We start from the raw sequence: 24,656 nt of genomic DNA, 5'->3' as shown, positions 1-24,656 counted from the left end.
TCGTCGGTATGTCGTCGGAATAACGTTATTCCGACGACATACCGACGATTTTTTTCCTCAGTATGTCGCTGTTTTCTTGTAGTGTATATACTTATATATTAATTATTTTTAGATTTAATATATATATATATATATATATAACATCTAGAATATATATAATACTTTTAAGTTGGTTTAAATACTAGAAAATATATACAAATAATCAATAGTAAATATATAAAATAGTAAAAGTATACTTAAAACACCAAAACTACTTAAAATAATTATTGATTCTCTATCCAAATATTTCAACTAAAGTAATTTATATGTTAAGTTTAGGCATTCTGATATATGTTATTCAAATTTATATTTAATATATTATTTTGTTTATAGTTTTTGAGAAATTTAAAGTATATAAATATATAATGAATTTTAAAATTTTAAAAGTAATTTAAATGGGTTATTCGAACTCAAACCAAACCCGCAAAAATCCGAAGCGAATCCAAACTGAAATTTAGAAATATTAGAATGAGGTTGAAATCTTTGACCTCCGAAACCCGAAACTCAAACAGACCTGAACCGAACCCGATTAGGTACCAGATAGATAGTTTTTCATAATAAAATGGGATTCCAAATTTTTTAAAATAATATAAGCCTATTACTTTTTTTCTTCTTAATATATTGCTATCTATGTTTCTAAACAAACTTATTGTTTAAAACTACAATTTATGTTTTTAAATAAACTTTTTTTTTAAATTACAATCGATGTTTCCAAATAATTTTTAAAAAAAAATTGTTGTACATATTTCCAAACAAACCTAATTTGTACTTGAGTTTTAACGAGATAGATATGCTTACAGGAATAAACTTGGAGCATGAATGGGAAATAAAATGTCTCATAAATGGGGAGACTTTTTTCTTGTTTTTGTTAAAGAAATAACAAAAAAAGACGAGTTTCCTTGTACGATAAGGTTTGTGATTTTTTTATGAATATAAATACAAAAAAGTTTGATTAACAACCAAAATTAGCCATTAAAAATTAATGTGGTTTTGATTTTCATCTCCTTTGATAAAGTCGCCTGCCTTAGCAGCCCAGTGTTTCTTTTCTTCTTTCAAGCCTTTTTCTGAAAATTCTCCCTAATTTTTTTTTGTTCAACTCAAAACCGTAAGAGTTTCCCAGACAGGAGGAGGATCCTATCGAAAGTAAGAATTTTTAAGGAAAAATCAAAGCTTTTTTTTTTCCTGTGTTTCTGGTAATTTAGTCATCTTACTTCTTTTTCTTCTTCTCCTAAAGTAGCTCTATATTTTTTTTTGTATGTTCACGAACTCTGTTTGTCTTTCTCTATCGATTTTTTCTCTGTTTAGTAGTTCTGAGACAAAAAGGTTTTTTCTTTGTTGTTGTTTTGTTTCGACCCTCTTGTTTGTTTTCTTGAACTGTCTCTGTTTTCTATTTTTTCTGCGTCAATTAGGGTTTTGTAATTGGTTTTGGTACTATCAAAGCTTGATCTAAGCTATTTTTTTATCTGCGTCAATTAGGGTTGTACTATCAAGCCTAATCTAACCCTCTTGTATTGTTTTTTAATCTCATGGCTAGCTATTATTATTATCTCATTGTTAGTGCAAAGCTACTACATTTAAATGTGGTTTCTCAGTTAATAAGTAATGATCATAGCGCTGTTTTCTTTTTTCATTGCATGAGAGTTTCAACAACGAGTTTTCATATATGTCGGTTTGGAAAATTCAGGTCGAAGCCATCCAAAGAATGGGTTGCTGCTGCTGCTGTTTCCCCATTCTTCCTGAAGTAAAACCCTTCTTCTATATATGAGACTGAAAAAAAATTGTTTTGGTGTTTCTCTTTTCTTGATGTTTTATTGTTGTTTTTGTGCAGAGCTCAAGAACTATAGATGAGCATGTTCCTTTATCTCGTGCCCCTCCTTCCTCTGTTGTACCTTCAGGAGAAGCAGATACAAATCTGGCCTCTAATCTGTACACCGCTCCTCTTCAGCCGCCTCTTCCTGTTTCATTCTCACCACGAAATCATCCCACTCCGTCCAAATTGCCTACAACTCAGACTCAGACCAACTCGAGCGAAGGGTCTCGTGTAGTCACAACAAACAGTGTTCCAGAAAAGGTTTCAGAAAAGGAAACATGGCGTGCTGATGATTTTACTGATATTGATCTAAAGAAAAAGAATAGAGAGACCATAGACGAGTGTCCAATTTGCTTAGAAGGTATGTTTTGTTTTTATTTACATTACAAAGATAGCTTTAGTTGAATATCTTCATATTCTTCATTTTGTGTTGTTTGTCTTGCAGAATATGATTTTGACAACCCGAAGCTGCTCACGAAATGTGGCCACGATTTTCATCTCGCCTGCATTCTTGAATGGATGGAGAGAAGTGAGGCTTGTCCAGTCTGTGACAAGGTTTGTGTCAGTTTTAAAGAACCTCCATCTTTCACATAAATTTTAGATTTCACCAGTCACTTGACAATATGTTTCTTTTGTTCTTTGACCAGGAATTGGTATTCACTGAGTCATAATCAAGACAAAGAAAGGTACAGAAGATTTGATTAGGTGGCATTAGGTGATAGTGTGGTGGTATATGATGAAACATTGTTTGCTCTATTTCATTCATCAGCTATGAAGTTTCCTTTTGATTGTTTTTTTTTGTTATCTCTTACCAATCTTTGAATTATTCACATCAGACAAAAGATACAGAAGAAGACATTAGCATGTAGACAGAAATTACATTTGATTGTTTAATATACTTTGAAAAAATTCTTGATTTGATTCTAAATCAGTTTGAGAATAGCCTGAAAATACAGAGATTTTTACTGTGTAAAACGAAGGATTCTCTGACAAATTTTCTTACATAATACTAATAGTTTTCTTTATTACTAAAGCCTCTGTATAAATCTAACTCTTATAGCTAAAAAAATAATGATTATGACAAAACAAGAAACTCTAACCTTTTATAACTTTTACAACAAGAGACAGCCCTAAGAAACCTCTATCTATCACGGCGAACTGTTCTGAATTTGATGAACATTGGATAAGAGTCTCGTTAACTTACTTAATGTCTCTCGAGCCGACACAGTCGCAGGATGATCCTCTCCTGAGATCGAAGTTCTTATAAAGATGGCTTTTCTAATCAGATCATCAGCCACGCCGAACTGCCCGCCACGTAACATCAGCTTAGCTCTAGTCTCCAACACAGTGGCTCGAGTCAGAGCAAGCTCTTCCCAAAGAACAGGGTTTAGCTGTGCGCTTGTCTGAACCGGTCTCCAACAAAGAGACTTGTCCAGCCACTTCTCCACCGGCGTCACCAGCGTTTGGTCAGCCGCTTCAAGAGCGTTAGTGCAGACTCTAAGCAGCTCAACCGCAGCGCTGCAACGAGAAAACGTTATGAAAGTTTTGATCGCTAGAGGCAAGATTACTTGCTTCACAAGAAACAGCAGCTCTGTTATCTTTAACTGGATGGTTGGAGCTTCGTTGCCAAAACCGAACAGCAAGAAGCATACACCCCACATCTGCTCTGCTGTTTCAACCGTCGAGCCGCGGCTTATCACAGCTCGAACCATCGCAGGAGCATTCTCATTCACCAGCACACGGTTTCTCGCGTAGAGTTTCACCAGCTCGTGTATCTGTATAAACCCTAACTTGATACTGCTGGTTCTAGCGATGTTGAATCTAAGCAACATAGAAGCAGCTTCAGCTCCTGATCGTTTGGACTTAGAAGACGCAAAACCACAAGTTATAGCTCGTCGCAGTCTCCTCCACAGCCGTTTCGGACCTCTATGTTTCTCAGGGAGTTTATAAGCAGCCAAAGCTAACAAAGAAGCTGGTACAGCCCCTGGAGCTAACCACCCGCCCGCAACGACCATCCTAGTAGCCAAACTCCTCGGTCCATCCGCGTGATCAAAGATCGAAAAACACACTTCAAACAGCTGCAACAGAAACACACTTCTTCTCAACAAGCTCCCCTCCCGACCACCAGACATCTCTCTCAACGGCATTCTATTTATAGTATCCAAAAGCCTGCTAGGGTTTATTGGAAGCTCCGACAAAATCGCTCCCACGACGGCTAATCCCAACGTTAACCTCCCAAGCTTCTCCTCAATCGCTCTCAACGCGTCCATTTCAGGGACAGGATAGTCTTTATTAACGCTGTTCCCTTGCATCAAGGCCATAGCTTCAGCGCCAGATAAGTAAGAGAGCTTCAACGGCTCCATGTTCATAACCCGGGAGAGACGCGTAGATAACAAAATATGCGTCTCTCCCCCGAACCGCGGAAGAAGATCCATCACCAGCTTCGAATCCCACCAGTCTTTTTCGCTCTCCAAGTTATCGATCACAACCAAAAACGGTATGTTCCTCATCATCTCCTTCCTGATCCTCGAAACCGCGGCGTCCTCCTGCTCTTCGAAGCTCTTCATCCTCGTCTTATCGGAACAATTCTCAACGCCGACATCGACCTCCAAGTAGTGGTGGAGGTTGAGATAGTTCTGCCTGATGTAACGGCTCTCGCCGCCTATCCAAAGCACCATCTTGTACCTCTGGTGGTGCCTGTAAGCGAACTCGAGAAGCAGCTCGGTTTTACCGATCCCGGACTCGCCCGAGACGCACGCCACGCCTTTCCCGTAAGCGATTTTCGTCGACCGTTTCCTCCTTCTCGTGTTGTTCCGTCTTAACTCGGCGCTTTGCATCATCTCGATCTCTTTATCAGACTCTTTCCACACGACTTTCTCTTTCCCTTTCTTGTTGTTCCACCCTAACGTCACATTCTTCTTCTTCTTATTCTTCCTCCTTGTCTTGAGCTCGAAGTAATCTCTCTCGGAATCTTTACCAACGTCTCCGAACAAAACGAACTCCAGCTCTGACAACTCCTTCTTCCTCCCGACGAAACCATCGTTCCTCGGATAAGGAAACTCTTCTTTTTCAGCTTTATCGCGCCATCTACTCAACCTCTCGACGATACTCCTCCTCCCTAACCTCATCGCCAGCAACGTAACCGCTCTGAAAACACAGTCTCTCCAGTTACCTTCGTGAGCTTCGAGCTTCCAATCATCAACTACACGAGATAGACCGTGAACGGCTTCTCTCCACTCTCTCTCGATCCCTCCGTAACACTCCCACACCTCGCCTCCGTGCTTCTCCCATACCTCTCCCCTCTTCTCGACTATGTCGCGGACGAGACATTCTCCTTGTGAAAGATCGAAGAAGACGGGGACGAGGTTCTTCTTCTCGGAGAAGAACCGAAGCTCCTCGATCGCGTAAGGGGATTTGAAAGACTTTCTGGTGAGGACGATGACTCCGAAGGAAGCGCCGTCCATGGCTCTCTCGATGATTCTCTGTTTACGCGAGCTTCTGCACTTTCCTCTGTCCGACATGAAACAGCTCATCCCTTGGAACTCTAACTCGGCTCTTAGCCAATCGGCGAACCGAAGGAGAGAAGGTTTGTTACCGTGCAGGCCTAAGAACACGTCGCAGCATCTCACCCTGTTGTAGGAGACGGAGACTGAAGATGTCTGAGTGTAGGAAGACGAGTCATGCCCTCCTCCTCTGGCGTATCTTGGGATCACGCTGCTCGAAGGTTCGAGATTCTGAAACACGATGTCGGAGCTGGAGGTGAGGGGATCGAAGCTGTCGCATTGAGGATCGGAGCGAGTTGATTCGGAGTGTTCTTGTTGGAGTTTGGGAGATCTTGGGGAGAAGAAGGGAGATTGGTTAGCTGAGAAGAAAGCTGCAGAGGATGATGAAGACATGTTCCTGGAGGGCTTTGTCGGATACTGCTGATGTCCGAACCTGGAACTGTCACCTCGTGAATCCATAATAACCACTGTTTTTCCTTTACTGTTAGTCTATCAAATCCCATCAATGCTGCTGCCCTATCAATCCATCGAAGCTAATCTGATTTAAAAAAGGAAACAAAAAGTCAAGATTTGGACAGAACAAGGAAAGTTAACAGCTTATGTGCGTAGGTTTGGCAAGAAACTGAACATTACGCGGTGATGAAAATCTTCCACAGTGTATACTACTATAAAGCTTTTCTACTTTCTATTTTTGAGTGAATAGTTTCACAAAATAAAAACACTTTCTCAAAAGTAATAATAATAAGAAGAAGAAATGATGATTCTTTTTATTAAGGAAAATAATTTATTTTTGAGGACGTTGCAGATCTAAGCAGAAAGGGAAATAAAATAATCATTTTTAATGAAAATGAAAGTTTTCTTATTCGTACAGAGGGATTTAGATCTGAGAACTTACATAGCTCGGCGTCTTGAATAAGAAACCATCAATTTCTTCAGCTCTGTGTGTTCAAGAATCAATCAAAGCTCAGGTACTTCAGAAGCCACTTGAATGAAGAATGAGAGAATCCACCTGAAGAAGAAGAAGAAGAAGAAGCCAGGTCGAATTAAAACGTCGTGTGTGAAGTCTTTTAAGAGAGTGTATCAATCAACGAGAAAGGAGTTGAAAGTGAGAGATGTAAATGAGAGAGAGAGAGAGAGAGAGAATAAAGAAGAAGAATTAAAACACTAGAAAAGCTTTCATAGAGGTGTAGTCGAGTGCATCGCCATTTACAGATAGACTTTGAAAAGGACTCTCTTTTTATTTTATTTTCTTAAAACAAAAACAGGGGAGACAAAAACTGAGATATGTCTTAATGGAATATTCAAAAGATAAAAAAAAATCGAATTTTGAGCAAAACCAAGATGAGAACAAGCAGTGGTTCCTGATACCCACAAAAGGAAAAATCTATCAAGCGTGGGGTTTTTAAAGATTTTTGATCAATTTAGAGAAGAGAGGCTTACAGTTTTGTGTTTGAAGCAACCGAGAGAGAAGATAATATGTGTAGGAAAAGGTTAGTCTTTAGGGGGTTCTTATCCAATAAACAGAAACATGGGCATTGTCAAATCACATAAAGAAACACGCAAAGTCTCACTCTTTCCCCTCGCTGTCTTGAGATTTGGTTCTTCTGTTCGCTCTTGAAATATTATAATTGTTACAAAAGAAGGAAGAAGAGAAGAGACAGAGATTGGGAGAAGTGAATTTTCGAAATTAAACAAACAAAGAATTGAGACCTAAAACGAAAAGAGAGATCAAGGCTTGTGGGCTCCACGTCACAATACAAGTCTCATTTTTTCTTTTTATATATATTTTCAATCCTTTCTTTCTGTCTCGAGACTTTCTGATGAACAATGTTTTTGATTAGAAAATTTCATAAGTTTAGTCTCTGGGGGTAGAAATAAAAACAGAGTTTCATTGTCACGTCCCTCCCCTATCAGGATATGGGCGTCACTGTGCCTTTTCGCTGCTATACTGTTGATAATTTTTTTAAGTGTATATATAGTCCAACTGATATATTTTCTCCATCTTGCTGCACATTAATGGGTAAATACAATTTGATAAAATATTCTTGAAATAGTAAAATATTTCATAGAATAGTAGAAAAAACACTTTATTAAGTAGAAAACAACTTCGACAAAAAAAAGAGTAGAAAACAACTAGAAAGAGTAGTAAATTAATTTCACTAATTCAATAGTTATTATTGTGAAAAGTTTATAAAATAACAATTAGCAAAAAATATATCAAAACATAGATTTATGATATCTAATAGCTCACTGAGGTCAAATCAGCAGAAAAAGTTTAAAATCTAGATTCACAGTAATAAATTCAATTTTTCTATTCAATTTTTTTGTTACTTATTTTAAAAATTAGGTTAAAAATTTAAACATGTATGTTAACTTTTAAGTTTAATAATGTTTATAAAATTGGAGTAACACAGAAAGAGATTAGCTAAATATATACATAAATTATATAAAACATAATATCAACTATATGACAAACATAATCAAAATAAATATTAGTATTTTCATAAATAATTAAATATGATGTGATTCAGATATTTTTTTGCCAAATGTAATTCAGATTATAATTACAGTTTTATGATTATAAATTCTTTGTGAATTAGACGATAAAGTATTTAATCAGCTGTAAAACCAGTTAAAAAACTGTCAGAAATAGTTACATTTAACTACACATGTGGTTTAGTACGTAATAGGTGGATTCTGATGAGTTAAACGACTCTGGTTCGAAATAACCTCACGATATTAAACATGTGTGATCATGCCGATATGAATCATTTTTTAGATCTCTTTTAAATATTCGAGAAAAAAAACAACTCGTGGGTTTTACCTTTTTTTGGAGATTAATTAGTCTGAATTCTTTCATAGATTTTGTATCCCTAATTAACAAAAAAAATAGTTACATGTAGCTAAAATATATTTGAATTATATTTAATTGCTTGGTAAGTTTCGACCGAGATTTGATAAATTTTTATAGTGTATAGATTTGGGATTTTTTTTTCTTTCTAACTGTACTCTTTTCTCTTTTTTTTTTTTGCTTATAACAGGACTCTTTTCTCAAACATGAACTGTAACGTGTTAACGAACAAATGATTATATTTGCAGTAGTATGACTGAAAATAATAAATTATAAAAAAAAATGATTGAAAATGTTAATCATATGATCGTTACTTGTATACATATTGTTGTTGACATTGACAAAATGACAATATATATATGACTTTAAAATCTACATGAATAGTTGACACAACAATATGAAACGTTGTGACGTGCAAGTCGTAACCAAAAGGGTCACGTAGATAAATTCGTTGCATGAATTATCCATTAGAAATGGAATATGGTGGGGCTTTATCAATAACAACGATATGAAACTTATTAATAGATAACTATTAGTAGTTTAATGTACTATTACTATTATGAAGAACCTTGCATAGTTGAATACTTGCATTACAATAAACAATCTATTAATTAGATAATTTCTTTGTTAATTTGCCTACTAACGGTCGGGTCAATTCAAATTGATAGATCACACGTTCTGTATAATGGCACGACAATATTAGAAACATATTATAATCGTTTGGTTTGATTTTTCTATTAATTAAAGTGTGCTTCTTATTTGTTTGTTTATGAAAATATACTTCCATTTGACATAACATTTGATTTGATTCATACACTTTAACGTAATATGCATCTACTATTCAAATGATCTTAAAGATTTGTTGCTTTTGTTATACTTACAGGCTAATTTAAATATGAAATAAATAATTCGATAATATGTAGTACTGATTAAGGCTTCTTTTTCATTCGGTTAATTCATGTGCGAATATTAATTAAACCATATATATTACATTCATGATTCTATCTACCTAGTCCATAAGAAGTCGTAAAACTAATGTTCTAGTCTGATCGGAATGACACACATGTTAGCACATTTGGGTCGTAATTAGTATTAATCAGACGTGTTGACGACAAATGTTTTTGTGGGTGGGTCAATAATTGAAGACGTAGACCTTCCCATGAACGCAGTTCATGCAAATCTCTGCCGTTCCAATCAATAATTATTGATCCCCTTAAATAAATTCCATTACATTATGTTTATGATATGTATATATTTATGCTAGAGCCTTAAAATTGGGTACGGCTTAAATTTTGGTTAATAAAGAAGACGAATAATCTAGACGTGGCTCAATTTGCAAAAGGGTTTACTACTAAACGTATAATCTGAACTAGTTTCAATTATAGTAGATGTATTACATTTGAGTTCTTTTTTTCTTCTTCTTTTTGTGCCCCTTATGATTGCTTGGTCAAAATCACAATTGGACAAAGCTTGGTAATGAACTAGTGCCTAGCCCTAACTCGAATCTTGAGAAGATTAGATGGTTATACAATGTAGTAAGATGTGAAATCAACAATAGGCAACTGTCTTGTTATTGATACCATATGTTTTTTTGGGAGTCGCAAAACCAACTCAATGATATGTGTTGTTTTCATGGTACACCGAATGATGTTCGATGTTTCCTTCGTTGCTTCCCAAGTCGGTCCAAAAGACAATTTTGTATCTACATGCTCACTCCCCCACGTGTCTTCACGTGATATTTAACCTACGGTCATGATTCCTTCGATCACTCCATTTTCACACGAGTCATCCACGGCTCCAAATTAGCGCGTCTCCAACACTCGCACTTCAAAATTAGAAAGTGGCCCATCGTCTTCATGAAAGCACACACGATTAGGTTAAAAATGAAAACAAACCTTTAGATTTATCTTAATTAAGAAAGAACCCAAAAGAGTAACGTCAAATGAGCTCTGTCAATTATGGAGCTTAGTTGTACTATAATTTACCTTTGATGTCAAACTGTAGAAAAGTACGTATTATATAGCAAAATGTTATACTGTATGCACGGCAGAAGCATACAACGAATGCGGCCGAATGGTACATGTACTTATGATAATACAACATGCATGATTGACCTTTTGGTAATAGTAAAATGTAATAAGAAATATGGAACTTACTATTACCAAAAATAAATTACATTGTAGTACCACGGATTAGTTTGCATAGAGAGTAAAACAAAGGTGTGAACTAGTATCCTTTCTTCTATGTGGTTTTGTGGCTGCTCTGCTCAGAGAGTTCTGAAATATTACTATTGTATATTCATTATTAGTCCAACCCCCAACGAGCCGATCTATGATTGTGAAACATGTTATTTTGAATATAGTTTTTTCTATTTATTTATAAATAAAAGGTGCCAATGTTTTTCATCTGTATTTCATTGATAACATTAGAAAAATATAAGGTTGAAACACTGAAGTCGGCGGAACACATAAATCTCTCCGGAAGCTAAACCCAAAAAGAGGGATCGAAAACCCAAACAGACAGATGATACATGAACAACTAAAATCTTAACCAAATCCTGAACTCCAACAAATCCAGAAACAAATCAACATGTGAGGTCTATGATTATTGATTGGACTTCTTGGAAGTTAATTGTTTTGATGTTTCTGACGATAGCAATGAATTGTAATGTTTCATTGTCACTGAATCTAGTGAAAAATATTATACCTCTTCAAACTGGAACATGTGAACTTCATGGAAACATTTTCTTGTTGCAAACAGTATTTACACACAAAAGATAATTATAATGCACAGTTTTACTTTAATCTGTCCAATGTAACAATCACAAATAGTATTATACTATAGATTTAAACATTTAGATATGCATATTAGAAGATGCAAAATCATGTGAATATCGTTTGGTCCAAAATCAAACAAATAAAAAAAGCTTATAGAGACAGACAATTATACATAGAGGTGTGAACATAATTAATTACAGAGATTATCTTCTATATTCTCTCTGTTTCATATTAAGCGTCGATTTTGGGTTTGTGCATAAAGAAACAATTAATTTTGAACATTTTCTATATAAAAATACAATTACCAATACACCTAACCACATTTCAACCAATAGAAAAATAAATTACTGAATAAAACTAATAAATTTTGTATTGAAAGTCAAAAACGACACTTATTTTGTAACGAAAAAAAATTTCTATAATAACACTTAATATGAAACGGAGGGAATAATAAATAACACTCCATGTCGGTAAACCTGCACGTTAATGCTCCAGTCTAAACACAAAAGATTAATTAAAAACTCAAAAAGTTAATTTAGCTAAGAAGAATTATTAAAGGGTGATTTTAAACTAAACTAATCCTCACTGATATTCATTTCTGATGTCTCTTTATTAATGCATTGGCAGTATTGTCTCCCCTTAGCTTCTTCTGTTTGAATTCAAAAGTTGTTTTTAACATCTTTCTCATGATTGTTCACAAAATGTTTAACATTTTTCTTGAGTCTCTCTGCTCTCTATTAGACTATACCAAGGAAGGTTTGGTGAAAGCTAGAAACCAAACCGGGTAGAACCAAAACTAAACCAACATTTTGCAGAGTTGAAATGATTCAGATTTGTTATTACATTTTATTTATTTTGGTAAAGGCTCAAATAGAAATCACAACGTAAAGATTCACTGAACATTATGGTTTCAAGAACTACTATCTCCTGACTGGGACTCGGTAAGCTTAGTGCTGAAGTCCCAAACCTTCTTGGCCAATTCTGAATCTTTAGCAAGTGATAATGGTTTAGCAATGTTGCTGTCCAAAAAGTATTCCCCTGTAACTCCTGTAACCTGAGGATTCAATGCCACGTAGCAAGTCGTTGCCGCCCCCTACAAAGTCAAAGATAAGACAAACCAAATCAACACCTAAAGCTACACGAGTTCATCTTTAACTTAACCGGAAAAATCTTGTGACCGGTTTTTAATTCACTGGTTGCTAATGTGAGGTTTAGAATTTGGAAGCATACCTGCGGAACAGTCTTGAGCACATATTTAGCCACTGCACCAACAGCTCCTGCATCAAACCAGTGACAGAGAGGTGATCAGAAGCAAATCAAAAGTATAAGTAGAGATAATGAACGTGGAATCAGAAGAAAGAAGTTATACCAGCCAAATAGCTGTTGAAGTAGCGGCCAAGATTAGTCATAATGGCTCCTGGATGAAGTGAATTTGCTGTTATATTGACTCCATCTTCCTGTTTACATTCATACCATTATCGAAGTCAAGATAACAATGGGAACATAGATTCCTGCTCTGAAGCCTCTGATAGATCTTGTTGTGTTGCAGTTACCTTCAGTTGCTTTGCAAGCTCGTTGGCGTGCAATATATTGCAGAGTTTAGATTGTCCATAAGCCCGGATACTACTGTAACTGCAGTGGAGTCACAAAACCAAGGAACAATGTTACATCTTGAAGTACGGATTACTATTTGGTTTCACCATTAGTACCTTGACTTGTCATTGATCTTATCGAAGCGGACTCCTTCTGGATACGAGTACCGATGAGCTTCCGATGATAGATTCACAATCCTGCCTTCTCTTTTGCTCTCACGTGATGTGTTCTTCATTGTATCTAGCAGTAGCTTTGTCAACAGAAAATGACCTGAAACATTAAATCCATGTCAGTGATTAGACACTAATGATGACCAAGCTTCATAAATCTAGGACAACGTCATAATCTTTGGTTTGATTATCTTACTGACCTAAATGGTTGGTTGCGAACTGAAGCTCGATGTTGTCCTTGGAGAGCATAAAGGGACATGCCATTATCCCAGCATTGTTGCTTACAAGATTGAGAGAATTCAGTAACATTATTAACCAAGAAGTTAATAGAATTCAAAACTGATATCACGGTGTTTGTGATAGCTTACATCAAGAGGTTGAGAGGACGACCAGATGATTTGTAATCAGATGCAAACTTCCTGACAGAGTCCATTGAGCTGAGATCTAACTCCATGACATCAAGTTTAGCTCCAGGGACCCGGTTGACAATATCTTCTTTGACTTTAGCACCCGAGCCAGTGTTCCTCACCGCCATAACCACGTGCACACCACGCAGTGCAAGAACACGCGCGGTCTCCACTCCAATACCACTCGATGCTCCTGAAAACATAAAACACACAAAACAAAAAGACAACCTTAAAGAAACCAAACAAGTCCAGCAAGATAAATGTAGCTATTTCAATTCAGTGATAGTCTGTTACATAACGTTTAGTTGCTTCATATGTCTACTAACACATCAATTATGATCAACCAAAGAAGTCAATATACCAAGAAAATAAGCAACTCTGATATGATGCTAGACTCTGATTTAGCAAAAAGGATTAGATTATTCTGGATTGAAGTACATAGTTTTTTTAAGCTTTACTTTTGTCTCTGTAATGATATGAATAAGCTGAAACAGAGACAGTACATAGTTTTTTTAAGCTTTACTTTTTGTCTCTGTAATGATATGAATAAGCTGAAACAGAGACAGTAGTATATCTGAAGTTATCGCAGATGGTTGTTTTCGCAGATCTGAAGTTATCTTCCAAACATGTTTTACATCGAATTACACCAAAGAAAAAAAGAAAAGAAGAAAACTTTTAAACAAAGACCGAATTAAAAAAAAACAGACCTTGACTCAGGTAATACCAAAGTGTATAAACAATAAAAGTCAAATCTCTTAGGCTCTTAGCCTAAAGGTGAAAATCAATTTCTGAGAGAGAATCAGAGAAGACACGATATGGGGAAATTATACGAAAGTCAACAGCTTTAGACGAAAGAACAAGTCCATGTGTGAAGGTTTTGTGATAGAGAAGAAAGGAACCTGTGACAATGGCAGTGAGGCCAGTTCCGTCAACACCATGTGTTACTTCTTCTGCTGTGGAACGAGCCGAGAATCCTGATGCTCCTTTCTTTCCGAAAAACCACATCTTTTTTTGTCTGACTCAGAGAAAGATGAAACTGTGTGAGAGAGTTAGGGTGAACGTTTTTCTCTCGTGTGGTCCAGAGAGTTTCGCTTTTATTTATTTCAATTTAATTTGGGTAACCTTTTTTTGTTCATATGTGAAATGTGATCACTGTTTTTAGTAAAAGAAAGAATAGAAAGCGATGAGAAGATAGAATCCCTCACGCAAGTGGAGAAGAAAGGTTGAAAGATGTGCAAATCCAACTCGAATAGAGCCTTACGTCACGTCACACCTTTGTAACCCAAAAGTCTCTCAAAGTTTCCATTTTTAACGACTTTTACAAAATGTCTCCCAACAGTTCAAAAAAAAAAAAAAAAAACTTGGACAATAATGTTCGTGTGTTTACTTAGATCAAAGAGTCAAGCCGGTCTGAAGTGGCTCGTAGTTGACTTTATTTTCTGACCAAACTTGTTTCTTTCTTACTGGTTTGCAAGCAGAACAATGAGAACGCCTATCACTTGTTTAAAAGTCTGATATTTTGGATGAAATGCAGCACAAGATCACATCAAGTTAGTAGTTTGTGGCTCAAGTCGAAGCAGTGTTTGCCATTGCTGTGAATCTCGCAATCTCACAACTTGTTGCCATTTAAATCATAATCTGATGCATGTGTGATGTGTCGATAGGTCCTGCTTAGTGGCCTCAGATGTTATAACAGTATGTATCAGAATAAAACAGTGAGCTTATGAAATTTTACTGGAGAGATTTGGGAGGGGACTTCGATGTCTCCCACTTGGAGACACCATAAGCTATACAGCACACTTCCACAGTGCAATGGATATTACTAGCCCAGGCCACTCAAAACATATTGAACGTTTGCTGACCCCGTCCAGGTATGTATCTTTTCAGGTTAGACTTTCTGTCTTATTGATACAGTACAAGTGCTAGCTGTCTCAGAGAGTTTCCAATGTGGGATGTCAAAGGCTATATTGAAAATCCTAATTTTTTCCACTGTTTTTCATGTGCAGTAGTACTAAACTAATGACGAAAGGCAATGAGACTGTTCTATGTGGAACAGAACCACCCCATATCAGTGGTTTGGGTTCCAGTATTAATCACAGAGTTCATTAAGCTTTAGATAAATCACTCAGAAACTAATAGGGTTGTAATACTAGGAAGAAACTAGAGGTTTCATAGAAAATCTCTCTCTGCCTTGGAGATTAATTTGTTTTCTCCAACTATGACTGAGATTAGCCTCTCCCTTGAACCTATAATTGGACAGACACAGATGAGTAAAATTAGCAAGGATCTCGGACCAACATTTTTGTTCATGAAAATGAACACATTTTTATGCCCAGTACAGCCATGTCTTGGGTGTTTCTGGGAATAAAATAGATCTAGCACAAAGAGGCTGCTTTGAAACCTGACATCCATCTCATAAAATTAGACTATGGAAAATGGTAGGGGCCGCGCGAACGCAGGCCCCAACTGCCACAAATAATGACGCAGGCTCTCCCACTTGGGGAGACCTTAAGGCTAAGCGCCCCTCCGTTATGTGCAATGGAGGTCACTAGCTTAGGCCACTCATCTTCTTGATCATGAGTTGACCCCGTCCAGGTAAGTACCTTTAAAGGTTCGACCTTCGTGTTCTTTTATACTACGCGAAAGAGGAGTGTTCATCTCAAGACTTCCGATGTGGGACGAGCGCTAACGGACACATTACATAAATATATCTTTAGTAATACCGGTCTCTACCATGCCACCACCTCGACCTACATTCCACGAAAAGAAAAATAATTCATTTGTTTCATTAGAATAATAAAAGAAAACTATCAATTATATATGAAAGCACTTTCAATAAAAAAAATAAAGAATTTCTAGACGTTAAAAAAAAATAAAGAATTTCTAAATTTTTATTTTGTAATTATCGAGAGTAAATAATAAACAATTGATCTCACCAGGACTGTTCCCAACCGGGTCGAGACTTGGACATGCCGTAACGTCCGTAAGGAAAACCATAATATTGAGGGCGTTTGGCGTTTTTAAACGCGCAACACCCAACGCAGTAAATGGCGATGAGGAAGAGAATAATGACGACGTTAACTATAGAGAGTTTATGCCAATCGCGCCGCACTGTCTCTAAAACGCCAGCTCTACACGAGTCACAGTCGTAGCATAGCACCGTTGCAGCATTGTTCCACCGGTAACAATCGGATTCTTGTTGTATTGGCGTCTCCGTGTTGTATACACACGACGTCGGTGGTTTGCAGCATCCAGACTATTTCCCAATAATATTAGAATATTTCAATATCTTGAACTTTCATTTTATATATCTTTGTCATACTATATCTAGTGAACACTCATTTTAGCTATTGATTTTAATACATATATAGACTATCTATATTGGAATGATTTGTCATACCCGGAGACCTATTCGTTAGATGATCAATCGAGCATGTTTATTAATTATTACAAACATAGATTAAATTTAGGAGTACCTGTAGAGGAGTCAAGTCCTTTTGGAGATAATCAATAGGAGTCCAAAGAGAGAGCTTGGAACAAGTGAGTGAGCTCAAGAGACAAGTCTTTATAGTCAACCAATAATTAGCATCCATAACCCTTGTCTTAAGCCATGGATGATATTCTTCAAGCTTAAACTCTTTATAAACCCTACCAGTCACACCCACACCACCTCCATGGCTAGTTACAATAAACCCGAAAAGGGTCAAACCCATGAGGGCAACTATGATGAAGACCATGAAAAAGAGGTACACCCACAAGACCCAAGCCACGTCGCAGCATGCACCGATCAGACCAGCTAGTGATAAGACCATGATCGCTAGGCCTAAGACCAGAAGTGGCTTCTGAAGGAAATGCTCGCATGTTGTCTTGCTCTTACCCATCCATAGAGCCGATCCTATTATAACTATGGATGAGACTAGTGTTAGAATATTCAAGAATCCTATTACTGTATTGCTCATTCTGTTCATTCTTTTTCACTCTTTTTGGTTACTCTAAATCTTTGAAATGATTCTTATGAATCTTTTTGTATGTGTGTGTACTAAACACTCTAACTGGCTTGTCTCTCTATATATCTGACTCACATATGTTTTAGCTACTTTATAATTGGGATTTTTATATAAAAATAATATTAATCGATGTTGTTTGGTATACAATTTTAATATAATTGGGATTTTTTTCTTTTACACATATGATTGAACATAGAAAAATAAAAACATATGAACAAAAAAAGTTGATGAAATTATTCTCCCATCTTTTTATGTAATTTCTTGGTGTTTCCTACTTTTTATGTAATAATGCATGCGTCTTCACTTGCTTTAATTTCATCGCTTTTGAATCTTGGTGAGTGGCTTTATCTTTTCTCAAATGATATATTTAAAAATTTGAAATATTATTTTTATTATTTCGTAGATGTGGATGTTTGAAACTTTATATCATATCAATTCAAACTGTTGGTTGAGAGTCTTTTTCAAATAGGCTTTACGGTTTTTTGGTTGGAACTTGGCGATTAAGAAACCTTCACTCAGTTCGACTATCGATCAAAAAGAGTCCATATTTCACGAAGTGGGCAATCATAAGCCAAACTTCTTAACCATTAAGTAACTTTTCCCTCCCAACTTTTATAGCAATTTTGCTGACGGATTAATCCGAAGTTGAATATACGTGGCCACAACAATTTAAAATTTGAATATATAGAAGATAAAACTAATCATTTAAAATAATATTACGTTTGTCAACTACAGTTACATCATAATTGTTTGTGAGTTGCAGGATATTCGATGCTAATCAACCATTTATCTTTATCAGTTAGATGACCATTCTTAATTTTCATTGGTCTCTTAGGGATTAGGAAGAAATTTCAAGGGATTTTAACAGAATAAACAATGAACTATTCTGATTACTATTTGGCAGATAAGTATCATTTAGCAAAAGCAGTAATTACGTATCTTAAGGTCAAACACTTTTTATTTTTAAGGTTTGATTGTATTATTAAGCCATGTAGGCAGAAGTTCTTACGCAATGAAAATTAGAAAACAAAATTAGAAAATGGATACACCAATAAGGATCAAAAGTAAATAACATCATCTATTTTGCGTATAGATAACTAAATTTTTTTATACAAAAACAACATATTTGCTTTTAGAATAGTTTAATCTCAAATGATAATTTTCATAATAATCTAAAACATCATACTTCAAATTGATAAGGGTTGCTACATTTTTATTGTTCTAGTGGGAGCCACCCAGACAGAGTCAACTTTTTATATTATTCCATTGACAATAACAAAGTTAAAGAGGTCACTATTCCATACAGTTGAGGGGAAGAACTCTATCACCATGTTAGTAAGAACCATCGTCACCGTATGCTTTAAGATTTTCAATTACCTTTTCTAAACGGTTTAATTAAACCAAAAATTTTATCTTCCAAAATCCATTGAAAAATGCACAAAAGAAAATAAAAGACTTTACCAGATTTAAAATAAATTGACAATCAAACAAATTAAAAGAATATACGAAACAAATCAACCAAACCGATGTGAAAAGTATAGAAACCTCCGTCCATCCGCTTGAAGCTACACAAGATCCTCTCTCTCTCTCGCTCTCTCTCTCTCTCTATCTCTCTCTCTACTAGGGCTTCTCAATCGTAGTTGAAACTTGAACCCTCACACTTTCTTGGCCGAGTTGATGCATCAAACAATTGAAAGATGTAACTAGATCCGGTTCTTTGATTCTATTAGTAGAATTTTACCAGTACCATGTGGAAAAGAACCAAGCATTTAGACATTGCAATATTTTCTCCCCCATAAGATTTACATGTGTGCTGCATGGAACAAGGTAAATGTGAAATTTTATTCTTGTCGATCGGAGAAGTTTTGTGTGTTTGGTTTTCACTTTAGTTTCGTATATTCTGGCCACTGAGCTATATCATGTTAGTTGACATCACTTACTTTCTAAGATGAAGAAAGACTATGAGTCTATTTATGAAGGAAATTATACCATGTTTTTGCAGTTTTGTTTCAGATTATGAGCCTAATTGTAAATTATCCCATTTGAAATTCGTGTACTTGTGTCTTTGTTGTTTGTTTTAGCTTTATTTTTGTATTAGGGGTTTGCCCGGGCTACGCCCGGGGTTTTTTGTTTTACAATTTTGATTATTTTCTATTATATGAATATATATATTTGCATATAAACATCAGAATTTATCATTAAATTTAAAACTATTTATATTAAATATTTTTGTCTAATAAATTTGATATGTTAGCACTCATAGTTTGTTGTGTGTGTTTTTATTCCAAATTATAGATAAATGTGTGTGAGTTAGAAATTAATTAAACCTTAGTTTTTTCTAATTTTTTATTTTGGATTATTTAATTATTTGATAATTTTTATATTTTCTATTGATTTAATTTTTAATGACTTTACAATCATTGAGTTTCCATTTTATTTATCTTCTGTCTCAAAGAAAGTATAAACCAATGAGTCTTGGTTTATTTCAAAATTAAATTTATGATTCTAACTAAATATATAGTATGCAATCTTGGTTTAATATACTTATTGATTTTTTATTATTATTTTGACAATAAAAAAAGATTATCTGGTTATCTAACTATTATAATTTGATTGAAATCTTTAATGCATACTTTATGAAATTGATGTAATATTTAAATTAATTATTATAATTATAAGCAATAAATAAAAACTTTCTGATTTTTTTTTGAACAAACTTGTCTACTTTGCTTTAAAAAATATATAGTTTCTTTTTTATGTTTCCACATTTTTATTTAGTTTCCATAAATTTTATTTATCTGATTTCTTTTAATTTTATTTATTGTAATCGTATATTCGTCATCATTGTCTTTCACCATTAGGTTTGTGTATAATTGTGATCTTCTAATCATAATCGACGAACTATACCATGTGTTCATATTCCGTGAGACCCACAATCTACCATATATATCATTTTAATCACAATTGGCCTTTATATACACCAAATTATTTTGTGCAACTATTTAGCCACTTCTCTCTTTAACAACACCATTGTTTACTCGATCTGAATTTTCTCTTGTTCCATTCATTACTCACTTAAATCCAAAAAATTTAGACTACTCAATCTTTTGTGTTATATTAGTCTATGCGATACACTGAAAACTATGCAGACATTAGCTATCCACTCGTGCCTTTCATGTTTTCTTTTCCAAACCCTTTTTTAATGTTTAGGTTTATTTTTTCATTTCTTATATTTTTAGATAAGCATTTTAAATTTTAAATTTTAAATTTGAGATATTTTATATGAATAAATTATTTTTATTAGAATAAAGATTAGTTTTATCGACTGAAAAATATTTTAAATTTTCCATTTTCTTAAAAACTGTCAATTTTTATCAATTTTATCAGCCCAAATAATATTACATATCAATATTTATAGCCAAAAAACAAAAAAAAAACAAAAAACAAAAAGAAAAAATATTTTCTAAAGATTCGACAGGTATCATAAAACCGTCATTTCACATGTTATAAGAAAAGAAAAATCTCTGCTTTATATACATAGATTTTAATGAGCATTTGACATGTTTAGTTCAACTGTTTTGAAAGTAATAATAGAAAAATGCGTAATGCCTATTTTTAAATTTAATAAGTATATAATAAGATGTAAATATTTTTAAAACATATAAAAAATATAATGCATTTATACAGTTCATAATAATTAATTATTTTAATGATTCATTTGTATATTTGTTTTTAAGTCATTTTATTCATATTGTATATTTGTTGTAAATTCATTTCATTCATAAGCACAAAAAAATATGTATATTTTTTTTGTTTATATGATAAGTATTTTTTCTACTAATTAGTTCATTTTTTTATTTTTAGCTTTATATTTTAATATTCAGAATCTGGTACATAGTAATCATTATTAAACAGCTAGAGGACATTTTGCGTATAGCTAACTAACTTAAATTAGTTATTTATGCATGTAAAATTTTAAGTAAGTTTTTAAAAATGTAATTAATTTTTTTTGAGATTGTATATGTTTTCATGAGAAATAATATTTGTAAATTTTTCTATTTACAACGTATAACTGTTTTTAGTTTTTTGGCATGTATTTAGTATTGCTTCATTTCGGCTAATTGAAATATATTTTTTTCTTGTTTTTAATATATTTTTTTATCTATCTACTAGAGAGTGACCCGCCCTCCGAGGGCGGGTATATTATTTGTTTTGTATATATTATTTAAAATTAAATTTATATATTTGTTTCTTTCCTTGTAATATATATGTATTTTTTGTAATCATACTTGTGTTTTTATCAACAAACGTATTTGCGTAATTTAAAAAAATGATTAGTAAAGTATTTGTATAATTGTATTGAATTTATTATAGTGTTAAATTATACATTTGTGCCATAGTCTTTAACACGTTAATATGGTACTTTATTTTCAAACTGTTATTTTGTTAAAAAATAACAAAATATTGTTACAGTTTTGTTTAGTAAAAAATAGTAATTAAATAGATAGATTAAATAAATAAAATAAAAATTAAACATGATTTTATTTCGTATATAATTATAATTACATTATTATTACACATAATAATTGGTATACCAATGATAAATGAATTATGTAAATCAAAGTCCATGACCCAATTTTAATGGGTTTTGTAAATTAAATGTTTATGGCCCAAATATATTGATGCAGTTAGGTGAGAACTGATGTGATGGTTATTAGGTTAACTGATGCGGTGATTATCGTATAAAATTTGTATTTTTCTTATATACAGTTATCATATCAAAAGGTAGGTATCATGAAAAATATTTGTTGGACTCAACTAACATCAATAGGTCATACTTGTGTTTTAATATAATAGATATGGAAGCCATTTACATATATTATTTTGATACATATTTATATATTAAAAATTTAAGTAATGTAATATATGTATTATTGATGGACAAAATTTGCAAATAAATATGTATTGAAAGTTTCTGCCAGTTTCGTAACCAAATTAACAATAAGGGTTTAAAACAATGAGATGACACTTGTTTATTGTTAACATTTATTTTTCTGGCTGTTGTATATTGTTAAACCGTGCAATATTATTATGTTGAAAATGATTATGTCAACAAAAAAAAAACGGCAGTAAAAATTATTAAATAAATCAATTTAGTTGACAAAAACATCAATTTATTTTATTTGTACTTAAAAGTATTTATGTTATGAAGTGTTATATGCTTGAATTTATGTGAACTCATAAACATAAGAATTTAGAATTTCTGTAAAATAGAAATAAAAATAAAAATGTAGTTCTAAAATATGATGTTTTAAAAGTCTTTAAAGTCTGATTTCTGATTTCAAAATCCACGGGCTTTATCAAGATAAAAAAAAAAAACAGTTCACAACATAAGTCGGTCCACATGATTTTAGATCCTCTGACATTAGACACATGTTTAATATTAAAATATTTACTGAATTCTTCATTAGAATTTGGATGGACTTGAGAAACATGAGTTATTTTTAGTACGATGAAGCCTTCTCATCTCTCTCCGTAACAAAACCAAAATTTAAAATGACACAAAATGTGTAAAAAAAAATGTGCATCTCAAGAAAAGAAACAGGTCAATATACCTCTGGTGCTCCTTAACTTCCCCAACCACTTCGTCTTCACCTTCTCCACAGAACCACCAGTTTCTTCACTCTCAAGTTTGATAAGTGTCGTTTTGTTTCTCTCAGTCTTCCTTCATAATCCTTTTTCCATGTCTTAAACATCTTTTCAGCCTCCTAAGATCCCTTTTCAGATTCAAGTTTGCTACCACTCTACCAGATTTCAATTTCATCAACTTTGTGTCATCTCCAAACACTTGAGCTCTTTCTACTAACCGGCTTATCACACTTAATCCGACACCTAGACTTCTATTTCTCCCATGGGTCCTAGCTAGCCTTCTCAGATGCATCCAAGTTTCTATCTGAATTCTCTGCCTTTAGTCTTTTCTTTGTAATGGACATACTGGATTGCAAAGAACTCGTTTTCTTTTTCCAAATTTATTCCATGAATTTCATCATCGTTTCATATTCACATAACTGGTCGTCGTTCTGCTGGAGTCTTCCGAAGAATAAAACTCTCCACCTCTTGGTCGAAGAATATCGTTCTCATATTCAGAACTTTGACCTGAAGTTTCTGTCTGAAATTATGAAGTATAAAGAATGTATTATGAAGATAAGGTCGAAAACAAAAGGTACGCGACGAAGATTTATCATCCAAAGACCACTGTAAATAGTTTGAGATAACATAGATAAGCTACATGTAAGTGGCTACAAAAGCTAAACTGAGCAACAAAGAAATATAGAAATCAAAAGAAATAAAGATGTCAGTTACACACCATACCTCTTCAAAGCTTTGCTTAAACTCGACATTACATTGTAGGCTAGCTAGATCTTATGAGTTTAATGATGGAAGTAAACTATAAACAAACAAAGAGATGTCATCAGAAATGAAATCAATATTCTTTAATGTTTCATAAATGAAACTGGAACTGAGCATTAACATATCCTTTGACCATTTTTACCTGATGGACTCCTTTGTCTTTTGGATTAATTCAAGATACTCCAATTCTTCCTTTGGAGGTAATTCTTCATCTTCGTACTCACTCTCTGATCCACGATCATAACTGTAATATTCCATACCCAGTTTCCTTGTCAAGGCCCTGCAATAGAAATAGAAAATCATGTCGCTAAATCATGTAGCAAATTCGAACAAAATCACTAAACAAAACTTACTTCTTCATAGCCATGTCTTTGGTAGAAGATTTGCTCCAATTAATTAGGACTCATCATGCAAACCAAAAATTCTGTTTAAAACATGATCTTGATAAATAAAAAGAATGCAATTTATGAGAAACATATAACACATACCGATGAATATATTAAGAAATGGATTCGCCGCAGATAAATATCATAGCTGATATGATCAAATAAAAGATATGAGCAGATGAAAAAGTACAGCTTAAAATCATATTCCCCTCAGACACACACCAGGGGAAATTTAATAGAAGAAAACAGTTGGGAGATTGGTGACGATCGATTTGGAGCCTTTTTGAGAAATTGATATCTTGCATATTTCTAATGTTTTATCCATTCACCCATGTGCATTTTGATCATATAGATTAGGATTTAGCCATGTTTAGGTTGCATTTTGCATACATGAGTCCTTATCAGGTATTGGAGTACCACATGGAGTTCTTGGAGACATTTGGGTGCAATTGGAGTCCAAAAGAAGTGTTTAAAGTGATCATTGGGCGAGCACCTTACCGGAGCGACCAGTCCGGAGCGACACCGTCAAGTCGCTCTGATCTCCCTATCAGAGCGACCTTACCAGAGCGACAGGGAAGAGTCGCTCGCGTTTTGATCACCCGGAGATGCGAGAACGAGTCCGGAGCGACCTCTCGCAGCGACACAGCGAGGTCGCTCCCGAAGCACGGAGCGACTACTCGGAGCGACGAGCGGAGGTCGCTC

At 34.2% G+C, this 24,656-nt stretch overlaps 4 protein-coding genes and 1 long non-coding RNA gene across 8 annotated transcripts; 1 reads left to right on the top strand and 4 right to left on the bottom strand.

The window, feature by feature from the left end:
- The first annotated feature begins 1,031 nt into the window (after window positions 1-1,031).
- LOC106313692 (E3 ubiquitin-protein ligase RNF115-like) lies at window positions 1,032-2,760 on the top strand. 2 transcript variants are annotated; one of them, XM_013751587.1, is made up of 5 exons: window positions 1,032-1,182; window positions 1,724-1,780; window positions 1,868-2,210; window positions 2,295-2,404; window positions 2,497-2,760. In XM_013751587.1, exons 2-5 carry the CDS (start codon window positions 1,742-1,744, stop codon window positions 2,518-2,520), a joined length of 516 nt encoding a protein of 171 aa, XP_013607041.1. In that variant the 5' UTR covers window positions 1,032-1,182; window positions 1,724-1,741; the 3' UTR covers window positions 2,521-2,760. The 2 variants fall into 2 exon arrangements, with proteins under 2 accessions (XP_013607041.1, XP_013607049.1); XM_013751595.1 differs by having other exon boundaries at window positions 1,032-1,232.
- An 82-nt stretch (window positions 2,761-2,842) lies between these two features.
- On the bottom strand, window positions 2,843-7,010 carry LOC106313672. 3 transcript variants are annotated; one of them, XM_013751566.1, is made up of 3 exons: window positions 6,793-7,010; window positions 6,248-6,361; window positions 2,843-5,890 (listed from the first exon to the last, which is right to left on the bottom strand). In XM_013751566.1, the coding sequence occupies exon 3, from the start codon at window positions 5,809-5,811 to the stop codon at window positions 2,998-3,000; it is 2,814 nt and encodes a 937-aa protein (XP_013607020.1). In that variant the 5' UTR covers window positions 5,812-5,890; window positions 6,248-6,361; window positions 6,793-7,010; the 3' UTR covers window positions 2,843-2,997. The 3 variants fall into 3 exon arrangements, with proteins under 3 accessions (XP_013607020.1, XP_013607029.1, XP_013607013.1); XM_013751575.1 differs by lacking the exon at window positions 6,793-7,010 and having other exon boundaries at window positions 2,843-5,885; window positions 6,248-6,753; XM_013751559.1 differs by lacking the exon at window positions 6,793-7,010 and having other exon boundaries at window positions 6,248-6,751.
- A 4,755-nt stretch (window positions 7,011-11,765) lies between these two features.
- Window positions 11,766-14,253, bottom strand: LOC106314541 (short-chain dehydrogenase TIC 32, chloroplastic). The gene is made up of 8 exons (XM_013752403.1): window positions 14,050-14,253; window positions 13,112-13,343; window positions 12,944-13,023; window positions 12,690-12,843; window positions 12,534-12,612; window positions 12,350-12,437; window positions 12,211-12,257; window positions 11,766-12,073 (listed from the first exon to the last, which is right to left on the bottom strand). Exons 1-8 carry the CDS (start codon window positions 14,153-14,155, stop codon window positions 11,891-11,893), a joined length of 969 nt encoding a protein of 322 aa, XP_013607857.1. The 5' UTR covers window positions 14,156-14,253; the 3' UTR covers window positions 11,766-11,890.
- A 284-nt stretch (window positions 14,254-14,537) lies between these two features.
- LOC106314551 (tetraspanin-5) lies at window positions 14,538-17,218 on the bottom strand. The gene is made up of 3 exons (XM_013752411.1): window positions 16,627-17,218; window positions 16,087-16,406; window positions 14,538-15,900 (listed from the first exon to the last, which is right to left on the bottom strand). The coding sequence occupies exons 1-3, from the start codon at window positions 17,116-17,118 to the stop codon at window positions 15,864-15,866; spliced, it is 849 nt and encodes a 282-aa protein (XP_013607865.1). The 5' UTR covers window positions 17,119-17,218; the 3' UTR covers window positions 14,538-15,863.
- A 5,661-nt stretch (window positions 17,219-22,879) lies between these two features.
- Window positions 22,880-23,806, bottom strand: LOC106297742. The gene is made up of 3 exons (XR_001261447.1): window positions 23,711-23,806; window positions 23,530-23,605; window positions 22,880-23,326 (listed from the first exon to the last, which is right to left on the bottom strand). It is a non-coding gene; the product is annotated as an uncharacterized LOC106297742 (long non-coding RNA).
- Window positions 23,807-24,656: the final 850 nt, after the last annotated feature.

This window comes from Brassica oleracea, chromosome C1, assembly GCF_000695525.1.
Source record: "Brassica oleracea var. oleracea cultivar TO1000 chromosome C1, BOL, whole genome shotgun sequence".
NCBI lineage: Eukaryota > Viridiplantae > Streptophyta > Magnoliopsida > Brassicales > Brassicaceae > Brassica > Brassica oleracea.
Note: the sequence above shows the minus strand (reverse complement) of the source record. Positions and strands in the feature narration are given on the sequence as shown.

What these genes read in the sequence shown, in the direction of transcription:
- LOC106313692 (XM_013751587.1), top strand. Translation starts at nt 1,742, where the DNA reads ATGGGTTGCTGCTGCTGCTGTTTCCCCATTCTTCCTGAA. An exon ending in GTTTCCCCATTCTTCCTGAA is followed by an intron (nt 1,781 to 1,867) that starts GTAAAACCCTTC and finishes GTTTTTGTGCAG; the next exon opens with AGCTCAAGAACTATAGATGA. An exon ending in CTTGTCCAGTCTGTGACAAG is followed by an intron (nt 2,405 to 2,496) that starts GTTTGTGTCAGT and finishes TTCTTTGACCAG; the next exon opens with GAATTGGTATTCACTGAGTC.
- LOC106313672 (XM_013751566.1), bottom strand. Translation starts at nt 5,811, where the DNA reads ATGGATTCACGAGGTGACAGTTCCAGGTTCGGACATCAGCAGTATCCG.
- LOC106314541 (XM_013752403.1), bottom strand. Translation starts at nt 14,155, where the DNA reads ATGTGGTTTTTCGGAAAGAAAGGAGCATCAGGATTCTCGGCTCGTTCC. An exon ending in AGCTTGCAAAGCAACTGAAG is followed by an intron (nt 12,438 to 12,533) that starts GTAACTGCAACA and finishes GAATGTAAACAG; the next exon opens with GAAGATGGAGTCAATATAAC. An exon ending in TGCTCAAGACTGTTCCGCAG is followed by an intron (nt 12,074 to 12,210) that starts GTATGCTTCCAA and finishes TTGACTTTGTAG; the next exon opens with GGGGCGGCAACGACTTGCTA.
- LOC106314551 (XM_013752411.1), bottom strand. Translation starts at nt 17,118, where the DNA reads ATGAACAGAATGAGCAATACAGTAATAGGATTCTTGAATATTCTAACA. An exon ending in AGGACTTGACTCCTCTACAG is followed by an intron (nt 16,407 to 16,626) that starts GTACTCCTAAAT and finishes ATTGGGAAATAG; the next exon opens with TCTGGATGCTGCAAACCACC. An exon ending in CCCGGTTGGGAACAGTCCTG is followed by an intron (nt 15,901 to 16,086) that starts GTGAGATCAATT and finishes CGTGGAATGTAG; the next exon opens with GTCGAGGTGGTGGCATGGTA.